We start from the raw sequence: 26976 nt of genomic DNA, 5'->3' as shown, positions 1-26976 counted from the left end.
TGATGAGCAGCTGCAGACCAACAGAAGGCACAACATGTGTGTTCAGTAGCTTCTTTAAACTGCTGAGTGTTTGATAGGCTGCAGGAAAGTCTAAAGTTCCTCTCCAGGCACTGATCTCTGCTCATCTGAATGACATATTTAGAAGTTTTCCATTAAAAAAAATCCCCTCAGGCCTTTCATTGGCTCAAATGTAACTACACCTTTGCCTTCATGTAGCTTGCGTGTGCCTAAGCAGCTGCCACCTCCCTCTCCGCCCACCCTCCACCTGCAGGCAAACCTCATTAGCAGCTTCGTTATGTGACAAACTGTTCTGAAGAACGTTTGCTGAAACTTTCTTTGTCAACACCTGCAAGCCAAAGAAAACGTCTCATCAGCACGAGTCATGAATCATCGCGTAACAAACGCACGAAGGCTCAACATCGAAATCATAGTAGTGAAACTGAGCTTGACCCCCCTCGTTCACTGCAGCTCCACCCTGCAGGTCGACTGATTGGTTCCTCCTGAGGTGATGTATGACACTCTGAGTCTGTCATTGGTCCACTGCAGGTCAGAGGTGGCACCGCTCAGCCATGACGTTGTTTTTCAGCCAGGTAAAAAAGCTTGAAATGAATGAACGTCTCGTCACCTGTTGATCCTGCAGCTTGCAGTGTGAGGACATGTGGTCCACAGTTTAAGTCCACAGCCTGAACACGTTTAGTTCGTTCAACATGACAATGAGACAGGAAGCAGCGTGCTGGTGTCTGAGGACCTGGTCAGTGGAGCGTGGGAGGACACGGAGTGGTCACTAATGTCTCTGCTCATTGTGTAAAACTGAAGACGTGAAGAAATCAAATGAGGACACTTTGACTGAGCGCCGTCTTCGACAGTGATGACCACTCCTCCTGTCGACGCTGGGTTGACTCAGAGGGAGGGGTGGGCGGGGCATGAGTCTATCCCTGAAGTAACAACTGCTCCTTCTGGCTGCCACTCAAACAGAAACCCCTGTCCTACCTCCTTCTTAACTGTCCTCTGTCCTCCATGCTGCCGCTCTAACAGCGTCCTCTGTGTGTGTGTTTTTCTTTGTGTGGCTGTCGTTTGTGTGTTACAGAAGCAGAAGAACATCGCAGGAGCGCTGGCTTTCTGGATGGCCAACGCCTCAGAGCTGCTCAACTTCATCAAGCAGGACCGAGACCTGAACCGCATCACGCTGGACGCCCAGGACATCCTCGCCCATCTGGTTCAGATGGCTTTCAAGTCAGTCTGCGTGCAGTTATATGGCAGGGGGAGTCAGGGGCTGTGATTCAACTAGAGGAAAAAATGAAATTCGAACATTGTGTAGAATAAAGAACACAGCAGCTCAGTGTTAGACTGACAGAATTTCTGGATGTGCAGTCTTTTGTGGAAAGTTTTCCCGGGACGTCTGCCGTCGTTAACGAGCTGCGATGTGTCTGCAGGTACCTGGTCCACTGCCTCCAGGCGGATCTGAACAACTACATGCCAGCCTTCCTGGACGACCCCGAGGAGCACAATCCACAGAGACCCAAGATCGGTAAGATACTTATGATGTGTAATTAAAATATGCAAGTAACGTTAAAGTTTCATGCAGAGTTCATTGCTGGTCATTGAGGGTATATATGAGCTTCTTTGCATGAAGAAAACCACATGACAGCTGTGAGACGACCCTTGTGTGTCTCCTTCTCTGTGCAGAGGACGTCCTGCACACCCTGACGGGGGCCATGTCGCTGCTGCGGCGGTGTCGGGTCAACGCCGCCCTGACCATCCAGCTCTTCTCGCAGCTCTTCCACTTCATCAACATGTGGCTCTTCAACAAGCTGGTGACGGACACGGAGTCGGGCCTGTGCTGTCACTACTGGGGGGCCATCCTCCGGCAGCAGCTCAGCCACATCGAGGCCTGGGCGGAGAAGCAGGGTCTGGAGCTCGCCGCCGACTGCCACCTCAGTCGAATCGTGCAGGTGAGAGGATGCTGGGAGACTGCATGAGCGTTGTTTGATCGCATTGAACTGATGCCGATGTCTCGCTGCCAACAGAAGCAAACAGCCGGTCAGCTGTCATCAGAGTCTGAGGAGTGTATTGTTATTTCAGCTGGTGCAAACAGAGCTAAAAGATAAAAAACAACATGTTCCGATAGCTGATTAATGTCTGTGTCCTCCAGGCCACCACCCTGCTGACCATGGACAAGTACTCCATGCAGGATGTGCAGAACATCCACAACACCTGCTTTAAGCTCAACTCCCTGCAGCTGCACGCCCTCATGACCAACTACCACTGTGCTCCGGACGAGCCTTACATCCCGCCCGTAAGACGAGGAGCAGCTCCACAGATCTGATCGGCTCAGGTGTTGAAAGTCGTGGCGGATGTGTTGAAACGGCCTGTCTGACATGTTTTTTTGTGTGTGTTGTCCAGGAGCTGATAGACCACGTGGTGGCAGTGGCAGAAAACACAGCAGATGAGCTGGCGAGGAGTGACGGGAGGGAGGTGCAGCTGGAGGAGGATCCAGACCTCCAGCTGCCCTTCCTCCTCCCAGAGGACGGCTACTCCTGCGACGTGGTGCGCAGCCTCCCCAACGGCCTGCAGGACTTCCTGGAGCCGCTGCTGCAGAGAGGTAAAGCCACCGGGACCCGGACCAGTATTTAGGACGCAAGTTTTTAGATTTATTAGTTCAAGATAATCTGACCTGGAATCTGGTGTCTCTCAGTTTAGTCATTGAATATCACCCAGTAAAAAGAGGATTTTATTATTTTTGGGGTCAGCTTGATGATGGGCTCAAACATTGTCCACAGCAGTGTCTCTAGATGTCTTAAAACATGTCTGCAGGAGACTTTAAAACCATTAGATGTGTAAAGATTTCATGATTGAAGCTTTTGTGTTCATTTGAGTTTCATCTGCATTTCGTTTTGTATTTACACAAAAAGTCGACTTGGAGTTTATTTGTGTCTTAGTGAGGATGTGCTGTAAAGTGTGTGTGTGTGTGTGTGTGTGTGTGTGTGTGTGTGTGTGTGTGTGTGTGTGTGTGTGTGTGTGTGTGTGTGTGTGTGTGTGTGTGTTTTCCAGGTTTCTGTAGGCTAGTACCTCACCCCCGCTCGCCGGGGACGTGGACCGTCCACTTTGAAGGAGCCGACTGTGACAGCCACTTCTCTGCCGCGGACAGTTCTGAGATGGTAGGTCGTGAACACGCGCATGCACGCACGCACGCACGCACGCACGCACACACACACTCTGAGCCTCTGTGCTGCTGTGTCTTTGTGTGTCGGGGCGGCGGGGCGTCCCAGGTGAAGCTGGTTTGCGCAGGTGAAGTAATGCTGACTCATGGAAACTCTGGAGAATAAAGTGCACAGTCGATCTGACAGCTAAGACAGCAGAGAGCAGAGACACACTCTCTCAGAGCCGCAGAGGAAGTTCAGGACACTGCTGTACTCTTGTCTCCGTGCTGCGCTGAGACACTAAGACCTGAACCGAGTCCGTTTGAGTATCTGCTCTGGAGCTGTCCTTCGTCCCACATGATCGTGATGAGGTTGTCTTCTCAGCTCTGCCCCAAATTTGACATTTCTAAAAATCTGTCACGATGTAAAAACTGCAGCTCAGTTTTCAACCCTGCAACATTATCGTCTGCCTTCAAAATAAAAGCATGATAGCAATGTGTTTTAAAATCTAAGTTGCTAACCTGAAGGCGTCATTTAATTTGGACTACATAAGAAAATGATCTGCATCAACATTATATAAGATCCCTTCATTTGCTCCCGTCAACCGTCTTCTGGCTCAGCTCGTCTCTCCAGCGTACTGGATAATTCAGGTGTAAATTATACTGGATTTACTGGCTTTAAGGGGGATTGTACGGGAGTTCCAGCAGTCAGGATGTGACAAAATGAAAACATGGATCAGTTTCCAGGTGGGTTCAGGACTAAAAAAGGTAAAATTCCTCAACAGAAGCCGAGCTGCAGACAATATGACGGCACAGCTGACATAGTTTGACTATTTTTAGAAGAGTTTAAACCTGGAAGTTGCTTTGATTCGAGTCCAGAAGAGTGTGTGTGTGTGTGTGTGTGTGTGTGTGTGTGTGTGTGTGTGTGTGTGTGTGTGTGTGTGTGTGTGTGTGTGTGTGGTCTCTCAGCTTGAAGGCAGTGATTACAGTGACTTCAGAAGGGGCAATTTACTTTTCATAACAACCTTCACAGAGACACACCAAACACACACACACACCAAACACACACACACACACGATTTAATCAACACCAATCACTCTGCAGAGGTTAGTTAGTGAGCCTAGAGCAGTAAATGATAGAGCTCTTCTCATCGCAACACACACACACACACACACACACACACACACACACACACACACACACACACACACACACACACACACAGCCACTTCCTCTGTAATTGGTCTGTTTATCCCTGCTCTACTATTTCATGACTGTAACCTCGACATAATGCAGGCGTCTCTCTCTCTCTCTCTCTCTCTCTCTCTCTCTCTGTTAGCTTGTAGCTAAGCGTTAGCTTTATAAAGGTATCATTGGATTACTAAATACTTAAAAAAAAACAAAACAAACAAACACAAGTCAATGCTCTCTTGCTGTTCTTAAACGTTTTTTTTATGTGCGTCGTCTCCAAACTCCAGAGAGAAAACGGTGTTTTTTAGAGTCGTCTGCTGTGATTGGTGGGAGTGTTAGCATCATGTGGACAGAAGGCGGGTTTTCAAAGAGTGGAACAAACTGTCAGACTGTTGATGGAGGGCACCAGGATCCAGAGCCAGGAGCCACTCTGCAGCTGTTCCCATTGATTTCTTATGTGCACTGATTGATCACAGCAGTCAGTCTTTACGTTTGACAGCTGGATCGCCGTGGTGATGGGACAGCGGCCATTTGCTCCACTGTCGTTTAGTCCTGTCAATATATTAATATTTTTAAACAACCCCCCCAGGCTGGGTGGGTGAGAGAGGAGGGAACGTATTGACTGTTTGGACCACTTAACCTCGGTGATGTGTCTGGTCCTTGAACCCGCTCCGTCTGCTTCTTCTCGTCCTTCCTGCAGATTTAAAGCTGACTCTAGGAAAGTCTAGGAAAGTCCAGATCTTTATGTCGACCAGCTTGTGGTTAGCTGTGGCTGAGGGCGTAAAGCTGCTTTACAGTAAAACCTTCCATAAGTCGGCCTGTAGAAAGGAAGCTTAGAGGATAAGTTCACATTTTTCAGGTCTGTCTTTAAACAATCCCGCCGTGCTCATGTGGACGCTGCGACACTGAGGGGGTTATTGTTTGCTGCCCCCCCCCATCACTGAGAGAGAAATGGCTTTAGGAAGGATTTCTGTGTGGACAACGGAGCTCGTACAGAAACCCTTTCAGTGCTGATCAGGGCGACTTTGATGCTGTTGAGTGTCAAATCTCACCAGGATCAGTGAGCCAATAAGCACGCAGTTTTCCTGTCCCCGGAGCTAATGATGCTGACGATTGGCTGTCTCACGTTCTTTACCACCAGCTGCTTTGTGCTGGTTGTTAGCTCGTCAGTGCAGCTCTCCACCGCCGGGTGGATAACCTGCAGAGCGTGATGCAGAGATGGTGGACATGGACATGTCCTGGAGTTGACACGGTGGACGGTTGTCAGACTCGGGCTAGCTGCTCTTTAGCGCAGAGCGAGTCAGAGGTCTCTGCCTCTGTTTCCCAACACCACAAAAATCCTGAATGATTAGGCAGCGTTAACGCCACAATGGCCTGTTGCTGCCCCCTATTGGCTGCTCCTTCCTAACGTTCCTTTTGACAGTTATTTATATTTTTGTTTTAGCGTAGATACTCCATGCGTTTCTTCAGTTTGGTCCAGTTTTCCAGGCTCTCAGCTTCCTCTTTGAACTTAGCGATTTTTCATAACGTGTCATGTTATTTCCCTTTTTGAACTTTATTGATCCCAGTTTGGGAAATGATTTTGTTGCAGTAGCAGTGAAACATACAGGCTGGTTACGGCTGCGATGTAGCTGCGGTGTAGCCGTAGCTGCCGCCGGCGTGGTCCAGCTGCAGTGTTTCGTGTCGTCACTGCAGTTGTGTTGACGTTGCGGTGCGGTTGTCGTTTTGTTGTTTTCTGGGTGTTCCTGCTGGAGAGTTGGCTCACTGTGCTGTTAGCCACACGCCGCTGAGATGCTAACACACACACACACACACACACACACACACACACACACACACACACACACACACACACACACACACACACACAGAGCAGTCCAGATCACGGCCTGACGTCCTCTTCTTTAACTCTGACACAGTGTGTTTGTTTTGGAGTCTCCTTTGTCAGACTGTTTCTTCATGATGTGGGAAACCTCGGCAGCTCTCTCTCTTTCTTTGTTTCTGTCTTTCTCCCCACCCAGCCCTGTGTGTGTGTGTGTGTGTGTGTGTGTGTGTGTGTGTGTGTGTGTGTGTGTGTGTGTGTGTGTGTGTGTGTGTGTGTGTGTGTGTAGCCATGATGTGGTTTTCATTCCTGACTGGATTCCAGCGACCACAGGTTCCTCTGTGGTCTTCCCCTTTCCCCTTCATCCCTCCTTCCCTGGTCCCCTCCCTTTTCTCATCCCTCCCTCGTTCGCTCGGCGGTCTCGTTCTCCTCGTAACGTTTCAGAGGCGCTCAGCGGGAACACGCTGCAGGACATTCGCAGACTTTCCCCCGAGGCCGTTAGAGACGCGTCCAGAGGTTTCGTCCTCACTCACAGTTTGTCCTTCCTGTCCATCTCTCTTTTCAGCCAATGAGGAAAGAGCCGGAGGTTGTCACAGTAACCCTGAAGAAGCACAACGGCATGGGCCTCAGCATTGTGGCTGCCAAGGTAGGAAATACCACCTTGAAGTGTGTGTGTGTGTGTGTGTGTGTGTGTGTGTGTGTGTGTGTGTGTGTGTGTGTGTGTGTGTGTGTGTGTGTGTGTGTGTGTGTGTGTGTGTGTGTGTTTGAGCTTTTCAAGAAAGTTTTTTCAGTCAAACTTCTCTTTCAAGGCAGAAATCATGTTTTTTTTAAGCCTTTTCTGAAGCAGATTGTGAAGGACTGGCACGGATTTGACAGGAAATCCAAAAATAGCTTTGATGTTTTTTTATCTTGGCTGTCGAGATGGAGTGTGTTGGATCGTGTGTGTGTGTGTGTGTGTGTGTGTGTGTGTGTGTGTGTGTGTGTGTGTTCGTGCGCGTGTGTGTGCGTGTGTGTGAGCGGCTTCTGACAGAAGAGGCTGCTGTTTTAAATAGACTTCTTTTCATTGTTGAGCCTCACAGCAGCAGAGACTAAACATTGACACTGCAGAGGACAAGCTTGTTTTAGGGGACTGGGTGTCTTTGGGGGGTGGGTGTGGACGGTGGGCTGAGGTGAGTGGGACATGGATCACTCTGAAGTGCACAGATTGACCCAAAGAGTCATCCATTTCCTCTCATGTTAGGTACAAACTGTTCCTGCTGTAAAAATGAACTTTTTCTGCGTGTTGGATTGAATGAGCTGACTGGCTGAAGGGAAGAGAGACTGTCAGGAGATGGATGTGATTGGATTTGGATGAATTAGGAAAAAAATCATTATGGAAGCTGTGTGCAGTGGCGCCATCTGCTGGGTGAAATCTGTATTGTTGGACTGGTGGACCGTAGAAGGCAAACTAATAAACTTTATAATGTTGTTGTTTCAAGGTGACCTTCTCGGATTAGTCAGACAAACTGTAAAAAACACAAAAACAGGACGCTTGTCTCGCTGCCAGCTGAAATAAAGGACACGCACAGACTTCAGCAGCAGACACATGAAACATCAGTGTTCAGAACGCCTCCATCGTCAGCAGTTTGATGAAAGATAAGCAGATAGTTAAAGCTCCTGTGGCCGCTGCAGACCACCTGCTGTGAGTTTGTCTCATTTGAGTTTTACGTTTTATCTGCGTCCACGGCTGCAGACGGAGCCAGGACAGGGACGTGGTTTGCTCCTCAGAGGCACCGCGATGTCCCACACTGCTTGGATTTTATTTTTTAAAGCACAGTCGGCCATCCACTTTGACTAACAGATTTCCTGTGGGGGAAACCCTGAACTCAGAAGCCAGACGGTTACGTAAGTCTACGTTAAGGCTTCTCCATCAACACATTTCCCACTGTCACATATATCATGTGCAACATAATGTGCTTTTTATCAGCGGATCACAGATTTGGGCTCAGCCGATGGCTTGCCAGCAGCCAGTGTAGCATCCTGTTTCTGCGCTTTGCTTTGGTGAAGGAGATGAAGCAGAGCAGCAGACGAGGACCCGTCGTGTTTGCTGTCCTGCTGAAACTCGAGGACTCGCTCTCTTCTTCAGTTTCCTGCTGAAGGCGAGAGCTTTCCTGAGTGTGTGTGCAGAGTGTGTGTGGGGGAAGAGCGGGAAGGAAGAACTTACTGAGGAAGCCTCCTCGCTGTGTTTACTTTCAGAGCTGTGTGTGTGCGCGTGTGTGTGCGCGTGTGTGTGTGTCTGATGGGAAAGGCAGGTAGAGTCAAACAGCTGCTTGAATTCTGGGTAAACTGAGCTGAGCTCTGTCCTGTTATATAACTCTATGCTTGTGTGTGTGTGTGTGTGTGTGTGTGTGTGTGTGTGTGTGTGTGTGTGTGTGTGTGTGTGTGTGTGTGTGTGTGTGTGTGTGTGTGTGTGTGTGTGTGTGCGCGTGTGTGTGCGTGTTTGCGTGCGTGCGTGTGTGTGTGTGGTATTTGCCTGGTGGAGCTGCAGCAGCGCTCCACCTCAGTCTGCCCAGCCGGCGTCCCGGCCGACGCTTCACCTCTGGATCGCCGCCTGGATCCTGTTTCTTAACAGTTCAGAGCTGGTGGAGGAATTTTTCTGCACTCGGGAACATTTGAGGAATTTACTGCGTCCGTTTCACCACAAGTGCTGGAATTTACACAGCTTTTTAAAATTACACCACTGGCTTTTATACGAACTGTTTAATAAATCCAGCTTTTTCAAATGGCTGGCACTGAATTCCCTCTTATTTTTGCGACGCTTGCAGGACTTCCTGTTTCTTTTTTGTCCCTCGTTTCCAGCCGTAAATAGTGATTTTAAACGCAGACGTTCAGCTGAATGGATCACTCCCCGCCGGTGTAATTGGGAGGTTTGGGACTTGTCGGTGCATGTTAGCAGGTTGAAGTGCTCTCTGGGATAAAAGGTGTGTAGGCTTGTGTGCGTCCCAGTCTGGACATCCCAGTGTGAACTGGTGTGGACGACGCTGACGAGTGGCTGCAACATGTGGTTTTCTGTGGTGGGCAGGAAAGACCAGGTAACAGCTCTTTTGTGTGTGTGTGTGTGTGTGTGTGTGTGTGTGTGTGTGTGTGTGTGTGTGTGTGTGTGTGTGTGTGTGTGTGTGTGTGTGTGTGTGTGTGTGTGTGTGTGTGTGTGTGTGTTAAAGATGGACAAAGAAAGTCTTACTGTGTGAGGTTCTTCATCATCTGCTCTCTCTGCTGTTGTTTTTGAAGGAGCTAAATATAAAAAGTGATTTTAAGGTGTGTGTGCTCGTGGAAGCAGGATGAAGAGTCTGTACGTTCTGTTCGCTCGTTTCTCGACGGACCAGATTCCTTCGTATGCTCCACACGTCGTGATCCTCTCTTACTGGTTCACACGCTGCTCTGATGGCTCTGCTGGAGCGTGCACCAGCAGCTGGTTGAGTGTTGAAATGTGAAGAGCAGCAGATCGATGTGGATTTATCGTGCACCCTGCAGTGTGACGGCCTCCGGGTTTGTCACCTGTTTGCTTTCAGGGCCGCTCTGCTAATGGTTAAACTAAGGTACACACGAGACGCAGGCGGTGAAAACACACACGCATTTCAGGCCTGTGCTCAGTCCAGTCAGTTCATTGGATAGTATTCATGTCATCCTTTAGCAAAAATCTAAATCTAAAAATACTCTACCCGTCAAACCTGTGTGTGTGTGTGTGTGTGTGTGTGTGTGTGTGTGGGTGTGTGTGTGTGGGTGTGTGTGTGTGTGTGTGTGGGTGGGTGGTACATGGTATTGCATTCCACAACTCCCAACTTGGGGAGCACTCCACCTCCTCCTCCTCCTCCTCCTCCTCCTCCTTCTCCACCTCCTCCTCCTCCTCCTCCTCCTCCTCCTCCTCCTGCGCTGCTGTGTTTACTCATTTGTCTGTCACAGTAAAGAACAGAACATTCTCTCTGCTCAGCTCAGCTCAATTTGCAGAGCGTTGCAATCCAAGTTTCTCAGAAACGTGACACATTTTAATTCAAGGGAGAGGTGCACACCAAACTCCATTCAGAAATCGTGTAGTTTTCTTCTCCTTCTTCTGCTGCGCTTATTGGGGATTGTCTCGCTTGCTAGAGCAGCGTTCAGGGTGTATCTGGTGTGTGCGGTATATTCAAAGCACTTCATGGTGTAAAGTTACAATTCCAACTCGTCTTTTCAGTCGGCAGCACCATGGAGGACATTACTGCGCAGTGTCGAGTCCTTTCAAGAAAAACAGCTTTTATTTAAATGGAGATTTGCATTGTGATGTTCGATTGTCGTGGAGAATTCACCAGCAGTCCCCGATCATCTGGAAAGGTCTGCAGTCATTTATTCTGCCTGGTCTTTGTACTGCAGCGTGAAATTACTGAAATTCACCAAAACGTGAGCGAGTTGAGGAAAGTTTTTATGCTGCTCAGACTCAAAAACTCAGCTGCGTTTGGTCTGTTTGAAGCATTGACTGTGTGTTTGTTTGTTTACTGACCGAATGGAACTGCAAGTGGAACAATGACATGAGACGCGTACCCCCCATGAGGCCTGGAACAATGGGAGGATGTGCCGCACACACACACACACACACACACACACACACACACACACACACACACTGGCTTTCCTGTAAAGCTTTTTTGCTGGAGGTGTTTACAAGGTGTGTGTGGAGAGAGCGTTCGTACATCTCGGCCTCATTATGAAACCATTTGGCAGCTTAGTGTGAAGCTGACACGTCCTCGCTGGAAAAGAGACGTGCACGCTGTCCTCTTCTTCTATGCTTACTCTGAAAACCATTTCCTGTCTTTACGACAGCTTCCACGACGTTCAAAATATCATGGTTCCTTTGTCATGACGAAGAGTGAAGTTGCTTTGATGATGAGGAGCTGCTGCTCTGTGACTGATGAAACACTGTTTTCCACACATCAGGCACAGCAGTTATGACCTCACAGATGGATTTTTGGACTTTCACACCAGCAGCTTCCCTTGTGTGTTTTGAGCCCTTCTGACAGGTTAGAACTTTGAATTGTTGAACACAGTTTGATGGATGGAGGTTTTGTGCTGTCAACATCAGCTTGAATTTGATCTAGACGGCGTTGCAGGTGTTTCCTAAACGCCTCAAATAAACAGGACTGCTCTGTGTGGACGCGTCCCAAACAGCTGGAGCTGAAGTGGCTGTCAGCAGGTCCAGACTGTGAACAGGCCAAAGCTCGTCCAGGTGTGAAACCTGTGAGTGACTCAGCGAACACTGGGTTTATCTTCATCCCCTCGGTCTGAAGTGCCGAGCCGCTCTGGGAGAGTCAGAGCAGCTGCTGCTCTGTGATGGAAGTGGCTTGACAGTAGGAGGAAACCTCCCCGAGTGTATTTTTGACCTGTGGGAAAACTGTATTCCCCTAGATTATAGTTACCTCTTTCTATTTCCATGCAGGCTCTGTGGCAGGGAGTGCAAACACGCTGCAGGCAGCGCTGTGCTAAAGAAGCAGCCAGAAACGCTCTTTACAGAGCAGCAGGCGCTTCAAACTGGCCTTTTGTGGCTTTCATACTGTTTGTAATGTCACAACTCTCATGCCTGTCGCAGTGTCGTGCAGCTGACTTAGATTACTGCGAAGTGAACATTTACTAATAAAAAGTAGTTCTTAGTGGTGTAAAAGTACTGCAGCAGCTGTCACGCTGACCAGGTTGTAACACCTAATATCTGCGTGTGCTATCAGCGACGACCACACGTCGTCTGTTTAAAGGACAAAATACGGCTTTGACCCGAGTTTGAAGGCTCATTGTCCCCTTTTCCACTGGAGACAAAGACCAGATGTGAGTGTGTGTCGGTGGCTGTTTGTCCAGCGTTAAAGGGGTTAAAGTTAACCTTCCTCTGTCCACCCACGCAGGTGTTATCAGTTATTTTGGCTCAGCAGGCATCCTCTCAGGTTAAAGTTGGGTGCGGCTTTATACTGCAAACTTTCTGAAGTCATGAAATTGCTTTTACTGAAGAATAACTGGTGCAACAAAAGCAAAACAGGAGAATCAAGAGGATGTCAGTCAGCCACAGTCTGCATGCACAGAGTCCAGAGAAGGTGTCTGATCTGCTCGAGTCGCTCATTACCTTCAAGCCACGCCCACTTCCAAACTGCCTCTTAGTGGTTCATAACCTCAGAAGAGGCTCCAGGAGGCGGACTGACATGTATTAACACTGTTGGCTGTAATCTTGGTGTGTCGCCAGCCCGCATTAGCAGCGGTGTTTGTCAGCTGTGTGTCAGACGGACGTGACGCTCGCTCTTTCTGAGGATCTGCTGGAGATGCTTCTCAGCGTGAGTCAGCTGCAGATCGAGCGTCACATCACTGTGACTCTGCTGCATCAGATGCCCCGAATCTGACCGAAGAGGCCGTCACATGTGCTGTATGTCGATGCATTAATGGGTAAAGGAGGCCTTTCTTTTATTTGTATATTGCACTTTCTGCAAGAACACTTTCAGCCGTTTACTCCTCGGCTCTTTTACAGGCTTGTGCTCAGAGGGGAGTCTGGGCGTTCAGCCAGCGAGGCTCACCTCAGGACCACAGCAAGCCTCCAGCGTATCCAAATACACCTCGAACGCCACCAACGTGTGATCAGAGGCCATAAAGGTCTGACAGCACGTGTGTCCCGACGTGACGGGATGTTTGCATTTAAAAAAGCAGTCAAGTGTAACCGCCGCCGATGAGGTGTTCAGCGTTTGTTATTAAAGTCACATTTAAAGCGTCTGACTCCTTCAGGTCACTCTAAAAGAGGCCCGACAGCTTTAAGGTGCGCTTGATTTGTGCAGCTGTCCATTAAAACGCAGTAAATCAGGCAGTAAAGCTCCCTCAGGTACTCCAGATATTCTCCCAGGCTAACTGAAAGAACAAGAACACGCTTTTTGTTTTTTGAAGAAAAGCTGCTTCACATGAAACCTTCAAGCTGTATTCGTGGAGATTTTAATATGGGGGTCTATGGGGACTGGCTCGTTTTTGGAGGCAGCCTCGAGTGGCCGTTTGAGGAGCTGCTGGTCGCGCTGGCTTCATGTTTCAGGCTGCTGCTGAGTCGGTTCATGGCATTAAAGGACGGCGTGTTGTGCTGAATTCAGCCTTCCAAACTCAGAGCGATGCAGTAGATTCATGCATCTTTGCACTGCAGGTTTACTTCTGAATCCCCTCTGGGACCCCTCCAAATTGCTAAAAGTCCCTCCAAATGTCCTCCAGGGATTCAGGGAAGTCCCTCGAGTGTCTGTGGAGCCTGATTTGGCGCCCCAGTCCTCATTCTGGATGAATCCATGAGGCTGTGGCTGCATCTGAAACAGGCTCTTTAATGTCGTCTGTAATGTGCAGCAGACATGAAACAGCCAGAATGATTCACTGTTCTTCTCATCTTAATGTCACTCACAGGAAGTCCGTGCCTGCATGAATCCAGCCTCATTATAACATCGACACGCACTCAAAGGATCTTTTGACTTTTCCTTGTATGGAGGCACAGCCGTTAAAAATGCGAGTAATTTGAGAAACGATGTCTGAACTCCAGCTTTCGCTCGCACTCGGATCCCATTTGGCAAAACTCTGCGGCGCAGAGGGAAATCTGAGGAATGTATTTGTTTGATTTAGATGACAAGTCAGCACAAAGCTCATTGTTGTTCACAACAAACTGATCTGTTTGAACTCACATTTTTATGTCTCCGCATATTCAAAAGTTGTTTACTGCTGCAGGAACTCACTGATCGCAGCATTCACAGCGAACAAAGTCCTCATGCAGCGAGCCGACAATCAGCAGCCAAGGTGATTATTAAACATGTGGAGAAAACACAAATTAACTGCTAATTATGAGCCAGAGCGATTGAAGTGATGTGAAACAGATGGTTAAATGCTTAGAGCTCGAAATAGACTTAAAGATTTTTAGAATCCAGTTTTCAACTTGAGAAAATGTCAGAATGAAGTCTGTTCAGCAGCAGCAGCTCTGGAGCTCTGGGTCCAATCACGTCGATGTTTCTGTCCCGAATGAAGAAAACACCAGTGATTTAATGACAAAGATTAAAAACTCTGTCTGATGTGATCTGAAGCTTCAGAGCTGCGACGAAATGAACTGTGTGCTGAGAGTTTATGAAGAGCAGCAACTTCAGGGCGTCTGAAGGCCTTTAACAGTCTGAATCTGTCCAAAAACATCTTAAACTACATTTACAAAGCTCTTCTTCTTCTTCTTCTTCTTCTTCTTCTTCTTCTTCTTCTTCTTCTTCTTCTCGTCCTCCTTCTTCTAGTCCTCCTCCTCCTCCTAATTCTTCTTATTCTTGTTCTAGTCCCCCCTCTTCTTCTCCTTCTTCTCCTCCTTCTCTCTCTCCTCCTCCTCCTTTTCATCATTTTCAGAGTTTTGTTGTATGCAGCTTTTCAGTACAAAAATATGACACAGTTGTCAGTAAATTCATGTACTTCATAAATATTCATAGGCCTTCTTGTCCCCTCTGGTTCTCCGTCCTTCTTTGATCAGTGTAGAAACATGCAGTAAACTGGACTCTCTGTCTCTGTGCTTTAAAAAAGGTCGTTAAAAGTCTTCTGTTTAATTTGGTGGGCGCTGCAGAACCTGCTGCCGTCTTTATCTTCTCCACTACGCTGATGAAACCGTTAATACATGTGACCTGCAAACAGTAAGAGCTATTAACCTGAGTGTAACCCCTGTCTCTCACACACACACACACACACACACACGCACGCACACACACACACTCTCTGTGCCACGTTGCCAGGTCTGACGGATGGCAGCAATTAGGACTCTTTTTAATCCACTCCACAGTTTTATGAGCGAGTTTACAGACATGCTGCGACTCTTAATGTCTCGGCGGTGTGTGTGTGCTGAAGCTTCCTGTTTGGTCTAAAGTCTGAAAGACATCAAGAGATGTCTTCAGCGTTAGAGAAAGTTCATCAGTTCATCGTCAACAAGACGGCAAAGAAAGCGTGTGATACGTCTGACAACACGCCAGCACTCTGCTGTACTGCAGACCCCCCCGCTTCACCAGAAAACCACACACACACACACACACACACACACACACACACACACACACACACACACACACACACACACACACACACACACACACAGAAGCTCTGCCTGGTGTGTGTTTCTGCTCCGCTCTCTGTTCTCTGTTGCTACTCGGTAAAGAAAGGATTTGGTTTCAGGTAAATATTATGACGTGAAGTAAATGTGGACAGATTCCTGTGTGGAGGTTTGACCGTTTGCAGCAAATATCACCAGAATCCAGCAAAGAAACGTGGAATATAAGCAGGAAACCAAACATGGAAACACTGGGGAATGTGTTTAACTGCTGCCGGTTGTCCATGAAGGTTTCAGTTGGACGTGCTGGTGAACTTGTTACCTCAGATAAAAGAGGCCTGGCTTTCAGGAGACGCTGAACGCGTCCAGTCCGAGCTGCTCTGCTCAGTGTCAGCGCTCTGTAATGGCTCTGTGTCGATGTGTGTTTTTAGAGTCAGTGCTGCTGGTGTTTCTGTCGGGATCAGACCTCATAACGTCTTGAGACGGTCAGGTGTCGGGCGACCTGTTGGAGCCTGTCCAGGCTGTGCAGTGTGCCTGGAGCGTTGCAGAGCGTGCTGTAGGTGTGCTGGACTGAAGCTTCATGAACGAAGCACAAACCGTTATCTCCCGCTGTCGCTCATTTCATTTCCCAGCAGTCTTTACGTCCACCATAGTGTCTCCTGTTGGAGCAGATTGTTTCAGCACCTCGCTCAGGAAAGTTTGTTTCTTCTTCATCCTTCGTGCAGCAGCCTTTCCCACTCGCAGGCTTCACTTGGACGGGCTGCTCAGGTATATTAACCACTGCCAAAGTATATTTTAACACGTTCTGCAGAGAAACACAGACGTCCTGTGGTTTTCAATCCATTTGAAATCTTTCACAGTTCATTCTGTCAGATGTTTTTCCAGTATTTGAAACACTGTGCGGTGTCTCAGAGCAGCTTATTATGACTTGCTGTGATGTGGAGAAAGCGTCTCGTGATAATGATAAAATGATAACAATGAAAAGGTAACTTGTGATAGAGACGAGCGTCCATCCAAAGCAGAGTCATCCATTGTCCGTCAGTCTGCAGACCCTCCACTGGGGCTGATTTCACATCATCCCCTCAGAGTGAGTCTGAACCTGAGATTGAAAGTGTGTTTACGCTGCAACATGTTCAGTGAAAATGGAGAAAAAAGCCACACGAGTACAAACAAAACCACTTTCGAGGCCACAAAGACGTCACGACACCATGAGGAGGAGAGTTCTGTGTGGGCTTTAACGTTGTTTGTCTCGTTTATGTTTGCCTCTTGTGATCTTTTCAAACTGAGCGTCTGAATGTCAGCAGACTTCCTGAGGTGGACTCTGTCTGTGTCTCTGCAGGGTGCCGGTCAGGAGAAGCTGGGCATCTACATCAAGTCCGTGGTCAAAGGAGGAGCAGCTGATGTGGTTCGTATGCACGTGAAGAGGAACCACGATGGAAGAGCGTGAGGAAGAGCGGCCACTCATTCTGTGTGTTTGTGTTTCTGCAGGACGGCCGATTGGCTGCAGGTGACCAGCTGCTGAGCGTGGACGGCCGCAGTCTGGTCGGCCTATCACAAGAGAGGTAAGACACAGCGGCCGTGCTGCTGTTTTTAAGTCTTAAGATGGTTTTTTTTGGCCATTTCATTTCGCTGGAGGAAGAATTTGAATGCTTCAGTGCCCAGAAATCATTTAATGTGATGCCAGCTTGACTGATTTCCAATCGCAAATTAGGAATGAGAACTTCCCAGCTGGCACATGTGAATAATGATTAAACCTTCGCGGCATCCAGTCGTCTATCTGCAGGCAGCAGGGAGTCGCTGCGGGCGCACGTTATTTTTCTCTCCATCCGCTCAGCCACCCACCGCACAGCGCTGACGTGTTTACGGTCAGGCCATGATGAAACTCTGTCCAGAGTCTATTTAGAGAATTAAAAACATTTGAAGTAAAGCATGTTGATGTGACACCAGGTGACCACATCCTGCAAACCTCAGGCTTGAGGCCGTTCTTGCTTTGAGGCAGTTGCGTCCCGTTTGTCCTTGTAAAAAGACAAAGTTTCCGACATGTCTGGGACACACACAGCAGCAGAAAGAGGGTGTGTGTGTTTTGGAAACAGCAGCGAGCGCTGGGCGGCTAACGCCCCGCTCACATTAATCCATTTATCCCTCAGCGTGTACAGGCTTGATGTTCAGGGTTGTTGTCTCCATCAGGTCAAACTGGATTTACGAATCAGTGGTTAAACGCTTTAGCGTGCAGGTAGCAGCTGGGCGTGGCCGCCCAGTTCACAGAACATCAGCTCAGAGCTAATCAGACGCTTTCCTCTGAGCGTCGTGGTCGGCGGTGTCACCCTGTGGTCGTCTCCTCTCCCCCTCCTGCAGGCTTCGCCCTCAGGTTTGAGGTTAAACATGATTTAGGTCTGAAACACGTTCCTGTGATATTTCCACATGTGTGTTCAGAGCCCGTTCGCTGCTCATCATCAAGAGGCCGATGTTCCCCGACTCCCATCCACTCAAACACACATGACGATCTGCCCTTCAGTTATTTATAGCTTTGGTTAAAGCTATGTGCACATGTGGCTGTTGAAGAACATGGGTACTGTGTGTGTGTGTGTGTGTGTGTGTGTGTGTGTGTGTGTGTGTGTGTGTGTGTGTGTGTGTGTGTGTGTGTGTGTGTGTGTGTGTGTGTGTGTGTGTGTGTGTGTGTGTGTGTGTGTGTGTGTGTGTGTGTGTGTGTGTGTGTGTGTGTGTGTGTGTGTGACAGCAGGATTGAACCCAAATTAAAGTGAAGTGAGTCTCTGGCAGTGACAGATATAATCCCTGCCCCTCGATGAAGGTCCTCTGGTTTGTTTCCTGCCTGCTGGGAGGCAGCAGACACAGACTTGACCAGCGTTTCCCATAATGACTCACATGAGTGCACTAACGACGTTTAGCTGAAATCATGTTCTGATCACTGTAACGATGGAGATCAATACAGTTAAACTAGAGGTTTGAATAGGAAGGTGTGTTATAGACAGACTGAGAGCAGTTTGTGTGTCACATCAGATGAAGTAAGTGTCATATTCTCTCTCTCTCTCTCTCTCTCTCTCTCTCTCTCTCTCTCTCTCTCTCTCTCTCTCTCTCTCTCTCTCTCTCCCCCTCTCCCTCCCCCCCTCAGGGCGGCAGAGCTGATGACGAGGACGGGCTCAGTGGTGACTCTGGAGGTCGCCAAGCAGGGTGCCATTTACCACGGCCTGGCCACGCTTCTCAACCAGCCCAGCCCAATGATGCCCAGAGGTGAGAGCGCGCACGCACACACACACACACAAACACACACACACACACACACACACACACACACAAACACACACACACACACACACGTGTCTGTTTTTCCTCATGATTTTGAAGAGCTTTGTATCTGCATTAAGTTTATGATTCATTAAGTTTAAACACTTTGTTCATCAGCCAAAGTTTCAGTGGAAGGAAAATAAATGAGCAGAAAAGAACCAGGAAAATGAAATATTTAGTTCTGGGACTGTTGGTCGAACAGCTGTTGGCTTGTGATCTAAATATTTATGCTGGGCTCTTTCTCCGTTTTTAGATATTTAATAACAATGAACCAATTAATTGATCAAATAATGTGTAATCAGTAATGCAGGTCTGCTTTGAGTACAGTGGAAGTTCAAGCTGTTTTCCATTAAACACTATTTGACAATTAGGACTATTATAAGAGTCCTGAAAGGCGTTTAAACGGATCGTAAATGTGGCTTCCTGAGCGCTGCAGATTGTGGCTGTTTAATGGCTTCAGTCAATGGACCATTGTGAGCTCCACCGTCAGCTGCTGCCACAGATTCGCTGCTGTGGATGAAGGCAGAGAAGCAGACTTCCACACACTGTGTCCTTGTTGTCTTCTCGCTAGCACAGTAAAAGAGCAGCGAGCAGACTGAAGGATATAATGAGTGTTTGTGGCCACAGCCAGATATGTGTGTGTGTGTGTTGCATGTGCCTCCACACACACGCACGCACACACACACGGCATGGCGTTTACTGGGTTGTCTGGCTGTGTGCTGGTCTTTGTCTGCTGGAATGTGACCCCAGATTCATTAAGGAAGTCTTCTGGCCGGGCCGGTCTGTGGTCCAGGATGACGCTGAAGGGGTGTTTCTCCCAAATTCCCTCGACCACAGTGTGTTTTCCAGAGCAGACAGAGGTTTAACCGCCAGGCGGTGAAGGACGCGGCTCATTCTTCAGTCAACATGATGTTAGAAGTGTAGATCCTCACAGACTGAGGGCGTGACTTCGCTCAGAGGAGCAAACCTGGTCCACAAGAGGAGTCCTGTGGACGTTCCAGCAGTAATCCCTCCCATCACCACCTCTGAAGAGGAGTGTGTGGTGGTGTGACGCTGCCCTCTGTCTGCTTTCTTCTTCTTTGGACAGTGGGGGTGTAGCCTCCAGCCAATAATAGCCTGCAGGTGAGGTCAGGACTTCATCAGAAGGTAGCGACCAAGCTGAGTCTGTCCTCTGTGTCTGAAGCTCTGGACACAAAGACGCTGAGCTGATGTCGTTGCTGTCTGTAAGCGGGCAGATTACCGGGGAGCGTAATGACGTTAACATCAGGACGCGTGATCATTGTCCACTGCTCTGCCTGTTAGCACGCTAGACTGAAGGCGGCTAAAGTCGGCGGCTAATTAGAGCCAGTAATCAGCTGTTAGCATAGCTCTTATTTCATATTCACAAACATTAACACATCGTTCATCAGGTATTTGTGGACACCTCAGTGAAGTGCTTCACATACATCATACGAGCCAACAGGAATTAAACTAGAGTTTCTTACATCGTCTGGATTAGTGTGCAGTGCTTTCCCTTTTTCCTGAAACGCTCCCTGTCTCTGCTTCATCCTGATCTCTGCAGCATCAGACCGAGGCCGCGACAAGAACGGGAAGCTGCGACCAAAGAGCGAAGGCTTCGAGCTGTACAACAGCTCGGTGCAGAACGGCTCTCCGGAGAGCCCGCAGGCCGGCTGGGACTCCTACCCTGAACCAAAGAAGATGAGCAGCGAGGATCGACTCCTCAAGAACCGAGCCGACCACCGCTCCAGCCCCAACGTCGCCAGTGAGCCCCCGACCGACCGAGATTTGATTTGTTTATGCTCTGATTTTAACCGCTGTGTGCTAAACTACACCTGACCACCTTCCATAAATGATCAATACTTGACTGAGGATGGCTTTGACACGAGTTTAATAACACGTCCAGAACGTTCCCCCCTCTTTTAGGCTGTAGATTAATAGACTCAATGGAAAGTATGTATGGTAACAAGCCCTGGGTTCAGACTTGGCACAGGCAGTGATGGAAATAGGAAAGAGAAGTAAAACTGCGCTGGTGTTTTTCTTGAAGTACTCCACCCTGATATGGAATCAGTGCCACAGGGCTGTTGGGCAATAACACCGTGTCTGCAGAAGTCTTTAAAAACAGTCTCTGAAACCACTTTCAGTCACCAGTTTGGGTAATTTGGGATTTGTTGGTGACTGCTTTCCTCCCTATGTTCATTGCTTAATTCTGGGTATTGTTGTATTTGTCAGTGAGTGCCGTTAACTGTCCTAAAACAACTGTCTGTCCACCCCTGCCATCAGATCAGGGCCAGAGTCCTGCAGGCAAAGCGGTGTACCCCGGAGGACCCGGCACCAAGATCACCTCCGTGTCCACCGGCAACCTGTGTGCAGACGTAAGTGACCGTGTGATCGATGCTGTCGAAGTGTCGTCTGTGTGTGGAGCGTTCCGGCAGGCCGGATGAGACCGGAGCGACGCCGGCTCTCGAGGACTCTCAGTATCTGGAGCAGAGATGAGAAATCCAGAATGAATCAAACCAGCTCCACACAATGTGCTGCCTGTTCAGCTTCGGGAAAGTGTCCCAAATATTTTCTTTTCAGTCCGTAAATTCTGTTTTTGTTCAGCAGGACGAGCCCTCCCCTCCCCGTCCAGAGGCCTACCCCATCCCCACCCAGACCTACCCTAGGGAGTACTTCACCATCCCGGCCTCCAAGAGCCAGGATCGGGTCGTCGGTCCCGGACAGGGGCCCTCGCAGCACTGGCAGGGCATGGAGGACAGAGAGCGCCTCCCAGTGGCCGACAACATCCACAACAGCATGCAGGTAGAACAGCAGACCGTGGGCGTGTGGAAGGCTGAGCTTCATCAGAAAATACCTCAAATAGATCCAAAGATTTGTATTTGTTCGTTGTATAAGTCAGCTGGAAACTTAGAAAATGTTCTTGGAATGTTTGAATCCTTCATGTTGTTGATGTTTTCGTCTCCTCTCAGCGGGTTAACCACTCCCAGGAGGAGTTATACCCCCAGCCAGGAGGTCTGAGGCCAGACGAGCGCATGCAGCAGCTCTACCAGCAGGACTACCAGCACCGGGACCTGGACTACCAGCACAGAGATCTGGACTACCAGAGAGGTCCACCAGGTAAGGAGAACAGATCCCTCCGGTAAAGGAGGCAGAGGCTGACTGAGATAACAGCTGAGTGGTTTTCAGCTTCCACATGTTCCTCTGAACTGTAATCAGAGGTGATATCAATGATTTGACGTTTGTCCTCAATCTGTGAACTGAGAACTCGTCCACGCTGTGTTTCTGCAGGAGGTCCTGAACTCTGGGCCCCACAGCCGCAGGTGTCCTCCTCGCTGGAGTCGTCCACGTCCAGTCAGGAGCACCTCAACTTCTCCGCCTCCTCCTCCTCCTCCAACAAGACCCAGAACCAGAAGACGGGGCCGGGCCGGTGGAAGACGCCCAATGCCCCTCACCCTGTGCCGCCGCATCCGGCCCAACCGCCATCCCGCTCTGACCTGCCCCCTCCTCCGCCCCCGCCACCGGCCCCTTACCCCGACGCCTACGACACCTACGACCCCCAGCCCGACCTACCGCTCCCACCGCCGCCCGCCGCCGTTGCTCCCGTCACGGCCCAGCAGGCTGCTGACCGCAAGAAGCGCGAGGAGCAGCAACGCTGGTATGAGAAGGAGAAAGCTCGGCTGGAGGAAGAGAGGTGGGGTGTTTAATATCACACACTGTACATACAGACACAAAGTGACAGCTCCACCTACAGGACAGGAGGGAGATCACGATACAAAATACCCCCCAAACAGTTTACTACGCACACAAAAAGCATGTTATAATGTCCTAAAGAGGACAGACAGAATGTGGCCTGAACCAGTCTTAGTATTTTAGAAAAGGATAAAGGAAATGAGGAGGTGCTGCCCTCGAGTGTGCTCAGCATTAAAACCTTTATACTGTTCAGGTACAGTGTAAAAACGTAAATGTACTACAGTTTGACCATCGTTTCATGTTTTGTTAATTTGTTTTCTCCTGAATAATTCCTGCTGCTGCTGCTGCTGCTGCTGCTGCTGCTGCTGCTGCTGATGATGATGATGATGATGATGATGATGATTTTTCAGGGAGAGGAAGAGGAGAGAGCAGGAGAGGAAGCTGGGTCAGATCCGGGCCAACCCCGTCATGCCCGTCCAACCTCACAACAACGGAGGATCCATGCCTCCCCCTCACCACCAGCCCCCTCTGCCCTCTGTTGCGCCGCCCCAGCCCTACCTCCCCCCACAGCCCCAGCCTCCCCCATCCAGACCGGAGAAGCTGGCCAGCCTGCCGCGCTCAGCTGTCCCTCCCCCTGCCAGTGGTCCCAACCCTACTGGTAAAAGTCAAAGCTTTCCTCATATTTGATGTTTTTATGTGCAAACTGCAGCCACAGACACGATGAATGTGATGTGATGTCCTCGTAGGCATGGACACGGTGATCAGGGAGCTGCTGCCTCAGCAACAGCCGCGGACCATCGAGAGGCGAGACCTGCAGTACATCACCATCAGCAAGGAGGAGCTGACGTCCAGCGACAGTCTGTCTCCAGACCCCTGGAAGCGAGACGCCCGCGAGAAGGCCGAGAAGCAGCAGCAGCTTCACATCGTCGACCTGCTGGACAAGGAGATCCAGGAGCTCCAGGTGAGCCCGGTTTAAGCTCCGTTCCCCTCCCAGAGGGACCTGACACCTGACCTGTCTCTGTGGGCTGAGCAACCTGATCCAGGTCTGAACCAACTCTGTTTTCCAGGCCAAGCCGGAGCGAACGGCGGAGGAAAGCGACCGCCTCAGGAAGCTGATGCTGGAATGGCAGTTCCAGAAACGGCTGCAGGAGTCCAAGCAGAGCGACGAAGACGAGGAGGAGGAGGACGACGAGGACGTGGACACCATGATGATCATGCAGAGGCTGGAAGCCGAGAAGAGAGCCAGGGTGAGATGGCGGTGGCGGGAAAGGATAGAGACTGGAGGACAGGAAATGGAAAGGGTGGAGGAAGTGTTGAAGGAGGAGAGATGAAGCTTAAGAGAGCGATTTATACATTAACAGGAAGTGCTGAAGGAAGAGAAGACAGAGACAGGAAGTCGCATCATGCGCAAAGGCTGTTTTGGCCAAAATAAAAGTCTGACTTGTGTTTTGAGTAATAATGACCATCAGCTCGCTGCTAAGAAACAAATCAGTGCACGAGGAGGAAAGGAAGGAAAGACCCGGCTTTGAAACGCCAGCAGGGGAAATGACTTCCTCTGCGGCGGCGCTCCCACTATGAATGTCCTGCAATGTGCATCTGCAACATGCTTCTGTCATCGCTTTGCCATGCTGAGCTGCTTAAATCTGATTGGCTGGAGGGGTGGACGGGAGGGTTGTGGGCAGGCAGGTCAGGATGTTGTTCTGCCGCGTTCACATCACGTGATCTAACCGTAAAGTGTGTCTGTCTGCGCTTCACAGCTGCGTCCTGCCGTGAGGAGACACGACTCTGCTGCTTTAAAGTCAGATCAGATTCTGATCCGATGGAGATGAAGTCAGAATTGGTCCTTTCTGATGCCCAGCATCATGCAGCCTTTACGCTATGTTCCTCCACCCGAACCGCGTCGGCGCGCCTTTAGCTTCTTACGCTGCTTTATTTCCTTCATTTCTGTAGTTCGACTGGGTGTAGCAGCGCGTGGGCGGGTGCAGCTGTGTTAGCGTACACTGCGTGTTGGATGTGGTTGGATGCAGGAAGGTGTTGAACCTGTCCAGGTGTGGCTGAGAGTGTGACTGTATGTCAGCTGATGTTGTACTTTTAAACTGACTTCACGTCCTTCTGCTCTAAAACATGAGAACAGCAGATCAGAGGAGACGTTTATTTCCAGTATTTCACCCGCTGAGGCAGAGGAGAGAGATGTGGAATGAACCAGAGTCCTTTCACGTAATTGAAAACAGGAAGTGGCTGATTGAACTCATGAAGTCCGTAGTTCCGTCAGTGACGTTGAATGTGTGGTTGGGTGGTGCAGCGGTCATCTGGATTCGGATGTGGTGGATTTAGGACATCCAATAATAAGCAGAGTGGAGAAGAATAAACTTCAGCAATGTTTTCACTTTACTGTATGTCCCCCCCCCTTTTATTTCTATTCTGCTCCTCAGTTTCTCCTCCCTCCTCCCCTCCTCTTTTTGCTAACTTAGTTTCACTGATATCTCCTCCACACCCTCCTTTGCAGTCTTTGGGTATTTCCTTCTCCCCCCTCCCTCCCTCCCTCCCTCTCTGCCCCCCCTCTCACTCTCTATTCTCTTCTTCTTCTTCAGCAGCAGAATGCTGTCCCAGCTATCTCTGTTCTAGACTTGGTATGTTCTTCCTGTTGATGACGAGTTTCCTCCCCCTGCCCTTACATCACTTCCTGTTTTCTGTCTGGGCTGCCCACCTGCCCGTGTTTCCTATCTGTCTCTCCCCACCCATCTGGACTACTGTCGTCGTTTCATTGGGGGCGGGGCCGGGGCCGGAGGCAGGGCTGTGCCATGATTAGCTAAAGAGCAGCCGGTCATGGAGGGGGCGTCCTGGGATGCTTGATGCTGTTTGGCTGGGGAAGCCGTCCATCTCCGTGTCCACTCAAAACATCTGCTGAGGGACGACGAGCGAAGCTGCTGCTCAGCGATGATGAATCACGTGTTTCAAATCCTCAAAGCAACAGAAGCGCAGTCGTTGACGTGCTCACGGCGTAGCGGAGCGGCGGGCGGCGTGGTTCTTGTCAGCAGTGATGTTTTGAGTGCATATGGAGGTGGAGCCTGCATGGCTGAGTGCTTACAGGGGGTCCAGGTCCAGATCCATGCATGAAAGTCCTGTGAGCCCCCAGCGCTGCCTGCGCCGGGCCACACGTCATGTCGTGGTGTCCATCCATCCATCCATCCATCCATCCATCCATCCATCCATCCATCCATCCATCCATCCATCCATCCATCCATCCGTGTGTGACCAGCTGAGCCTCTTTGTGTTCTCTTTTAAAGAATCCGTTCAGCCAAAGTGTAATGAACGAGAGATGAAAACATCTCAGTCAAAACAAAAGAGGGAAGAGAGGTTAATAAGTTTATATTGAAGCTCATGATAGCAAATATATGTTTATACTATTAACAAAAAAAAGAAAAAAACAAAACAAATTGGAAATAAAATAAATGATTCGAAATAAATAATGAAAAGACAAAACCTATATTAGTAGGCAGATATATATTAAAAAAGAAAATATCCAGATATAGAAGAGTAGAATATAGAGTTTTTGTTATTTTTATTTCTTATTATCTAAAAAAAATTGTAAAATATACACCAAACTAACACAAACAAAATATATTGTTCTATAATTTGGTTGAACGGACCCTTTAACCTCCACCCAGCCCAGAGAGGGCGTGCTTGTTTTGTGTGTCACCGTGTCCCGCTGGCTTTGTGTTGGGATGGTTTTATCAGTACGTTTCTGCAGCCGCCCGCTGAGCTCGCAGCCGCTTCAGGTGCGTTTGGTTTTGTTTAAAGAGTAAATCAAGCGCACCTGAAACGGCTGAGGGCGGGGCTGTGTTTGGCTGTGTTTTGTTGTTCCGGTTGCTGTTGTTGTTGTGGGTGTGTGCATGTTCAGCGGCGTGTGTGTCTGCCTGTGCTATGTGTTTGCAGTGCACTCTGCTCCTCTCCTCTGGAGCCGTCCTGTGAGACAAAGCCACGAACATGTTAGTGTACGTTAGCCGTCCAGCAGCCGCTGGACGTGGAGACGCTGTCTGTCTGTGTGGGAGCGACGTCCATTCGCTCTACTAACTCTTTCTTTGTTTGCATGTGTGCCTTTTGGCATGTTCTGTGTGTGCGTGCGTGTGTGCGTGGTCAGTTGCAGGACGAGGAGCGGCGGCGTAAGCAGCAGCTGGAGGAGATTCGCAAGCGGGAGGCGGAGGAGCGAGCAAAGCAGGAGGAGGAGAGGAGGTGGAGGGAGGAGGAGAGAGCCAAACGAGAGGCCGAGGAGAAGGTCGGTTTGTCTGTCTCTGCAGGAGTCCAGTGGCCACAGACTGTAGGATGTTTAGCAGCTGTATGACTCTGTAGCTCTGTGTGAGGCAGCCAGTCCACGCGGTGGGACGAGACGGAGCAGACGTCTGTCAGGGTTGGACCACCAGGCTGGAGACGCCCTTCAAATAACATTCAGCCCCATCTCCTACTGAATCGCTAAGTGAAGATCACATCATGTGTCTCAACAGAGAGTTTAGAGATCTGTGTGAAGTTAAAATAAGAAGGAAGCATTTGACAGTTTATGAAAGTCTGCAGAGGAGCTGGAAGACTCAGACAGAGCCAGGCTAGCAGTTTCCCTCTGTCTCCAGTCTTTGTGCTAAGCTAAGCTAACAGGCTGCTGGTTGTAGCTTCATATTTACAATAGAGACACAAGACAATGAGCAAATTTCCTTCAAAAAAAAAGAGGCAGTTTTAGTATTTTAAATAGACTGAGGTGAATAAAATGAGGATGATAAAATCAG

General features: G+C 49.3%; 1 protein-coding gene across 26 annotated transcripts in view; it reads left to right on the top strand.

The window, feature by feature from the left end:
* Positions 1-26976, top strand: part of afdna (afadin, adherens junction formation factor a) — a 79493-nt gene that overhangs the window by 43680 nt on the left and 8837 nt on the right. For 8 of the 26 annotated variants that reach the window (XM_070986710.1, XM_070986707.1, XM_070986717.1 and 5 more), the window contains 20 exons: positions 1088-1233; positions 1434-1528; positions 1687-1952; positions 2153-2296; positions 2404-2602; positions 3052-3158; positions 6719-6799; positions 16551-16616; positions 16700-16773; positions 18342-18460; positions 20076-20276; positions 20795-20886; positions 21116-21313; positions 21481-21628; positions 21800-22202; positions 22612-22859; positions 22948-23162; positions 23269-23448; positions 24793-24831; positions 26343-26477. In XM_070986710.1, coding sequence (XP_070842811.1) covers positions 1088-1233; positions 1434-1528; positions 1687-1952; positions 2153-2296; positions 2404-2602; positions 3052-3158; positions 6719-6799; positions 16551-16616; positions 16700-16773; positions 18342-18460; positions 20076-20276; positions 20795-20886; positions 21116-21313; positions 21481-21628; positions 21800-22202; positions 22612-22859; positions 22948-23162; positions 23269-23448; positions 24793-24831; positions 26343-26477 — 3156 coding nt within the window. The remainder of the gene's footprint in view (positions 1-1087; positions 1234-1433; positions 1529-1686; positions 1953-2152; positions 2297-2403; positions 2603-3051; positions 3159-6718; positions 6800-16550; positions 16617-16699; positions 16774-18341; positions 18461-20075; positions 20277-20794; positions 20887-21115; positions 21314-21480; positions 21629-21799; positions 22203-22611; positions 22860-22947; positions 23163-23268; positions 23449-24792; positions 24832-26342; positions 26478-26976) is intronic. The other 18 variants (XM_070986724.1, XM_070986729.1, XM_070986716.1 and 15 more) reach the window with 5 other exon arrangements.

The sequence above is a fragment of the Chaetodon trifascialis genome, chromosome 19, assembly GCF_039877785.1.
Source record: "Chaetodon trifascialis isolate fChaTrf1 chromosome 19, fChaTrf1.hap1, whole genome shotgun sequence".
Lineage (NCBI taxonomy): Eukaryota > Metazoa > Chordata > Actinopteri > Chaetodontiformes > Chaetodontidae > Chaetodon > Chaetodon trifascialis.
Note: the sequence above shows the minus strand (reverse complement) of the source record. Positions and strands in the feature narration are given on the sequence as shown.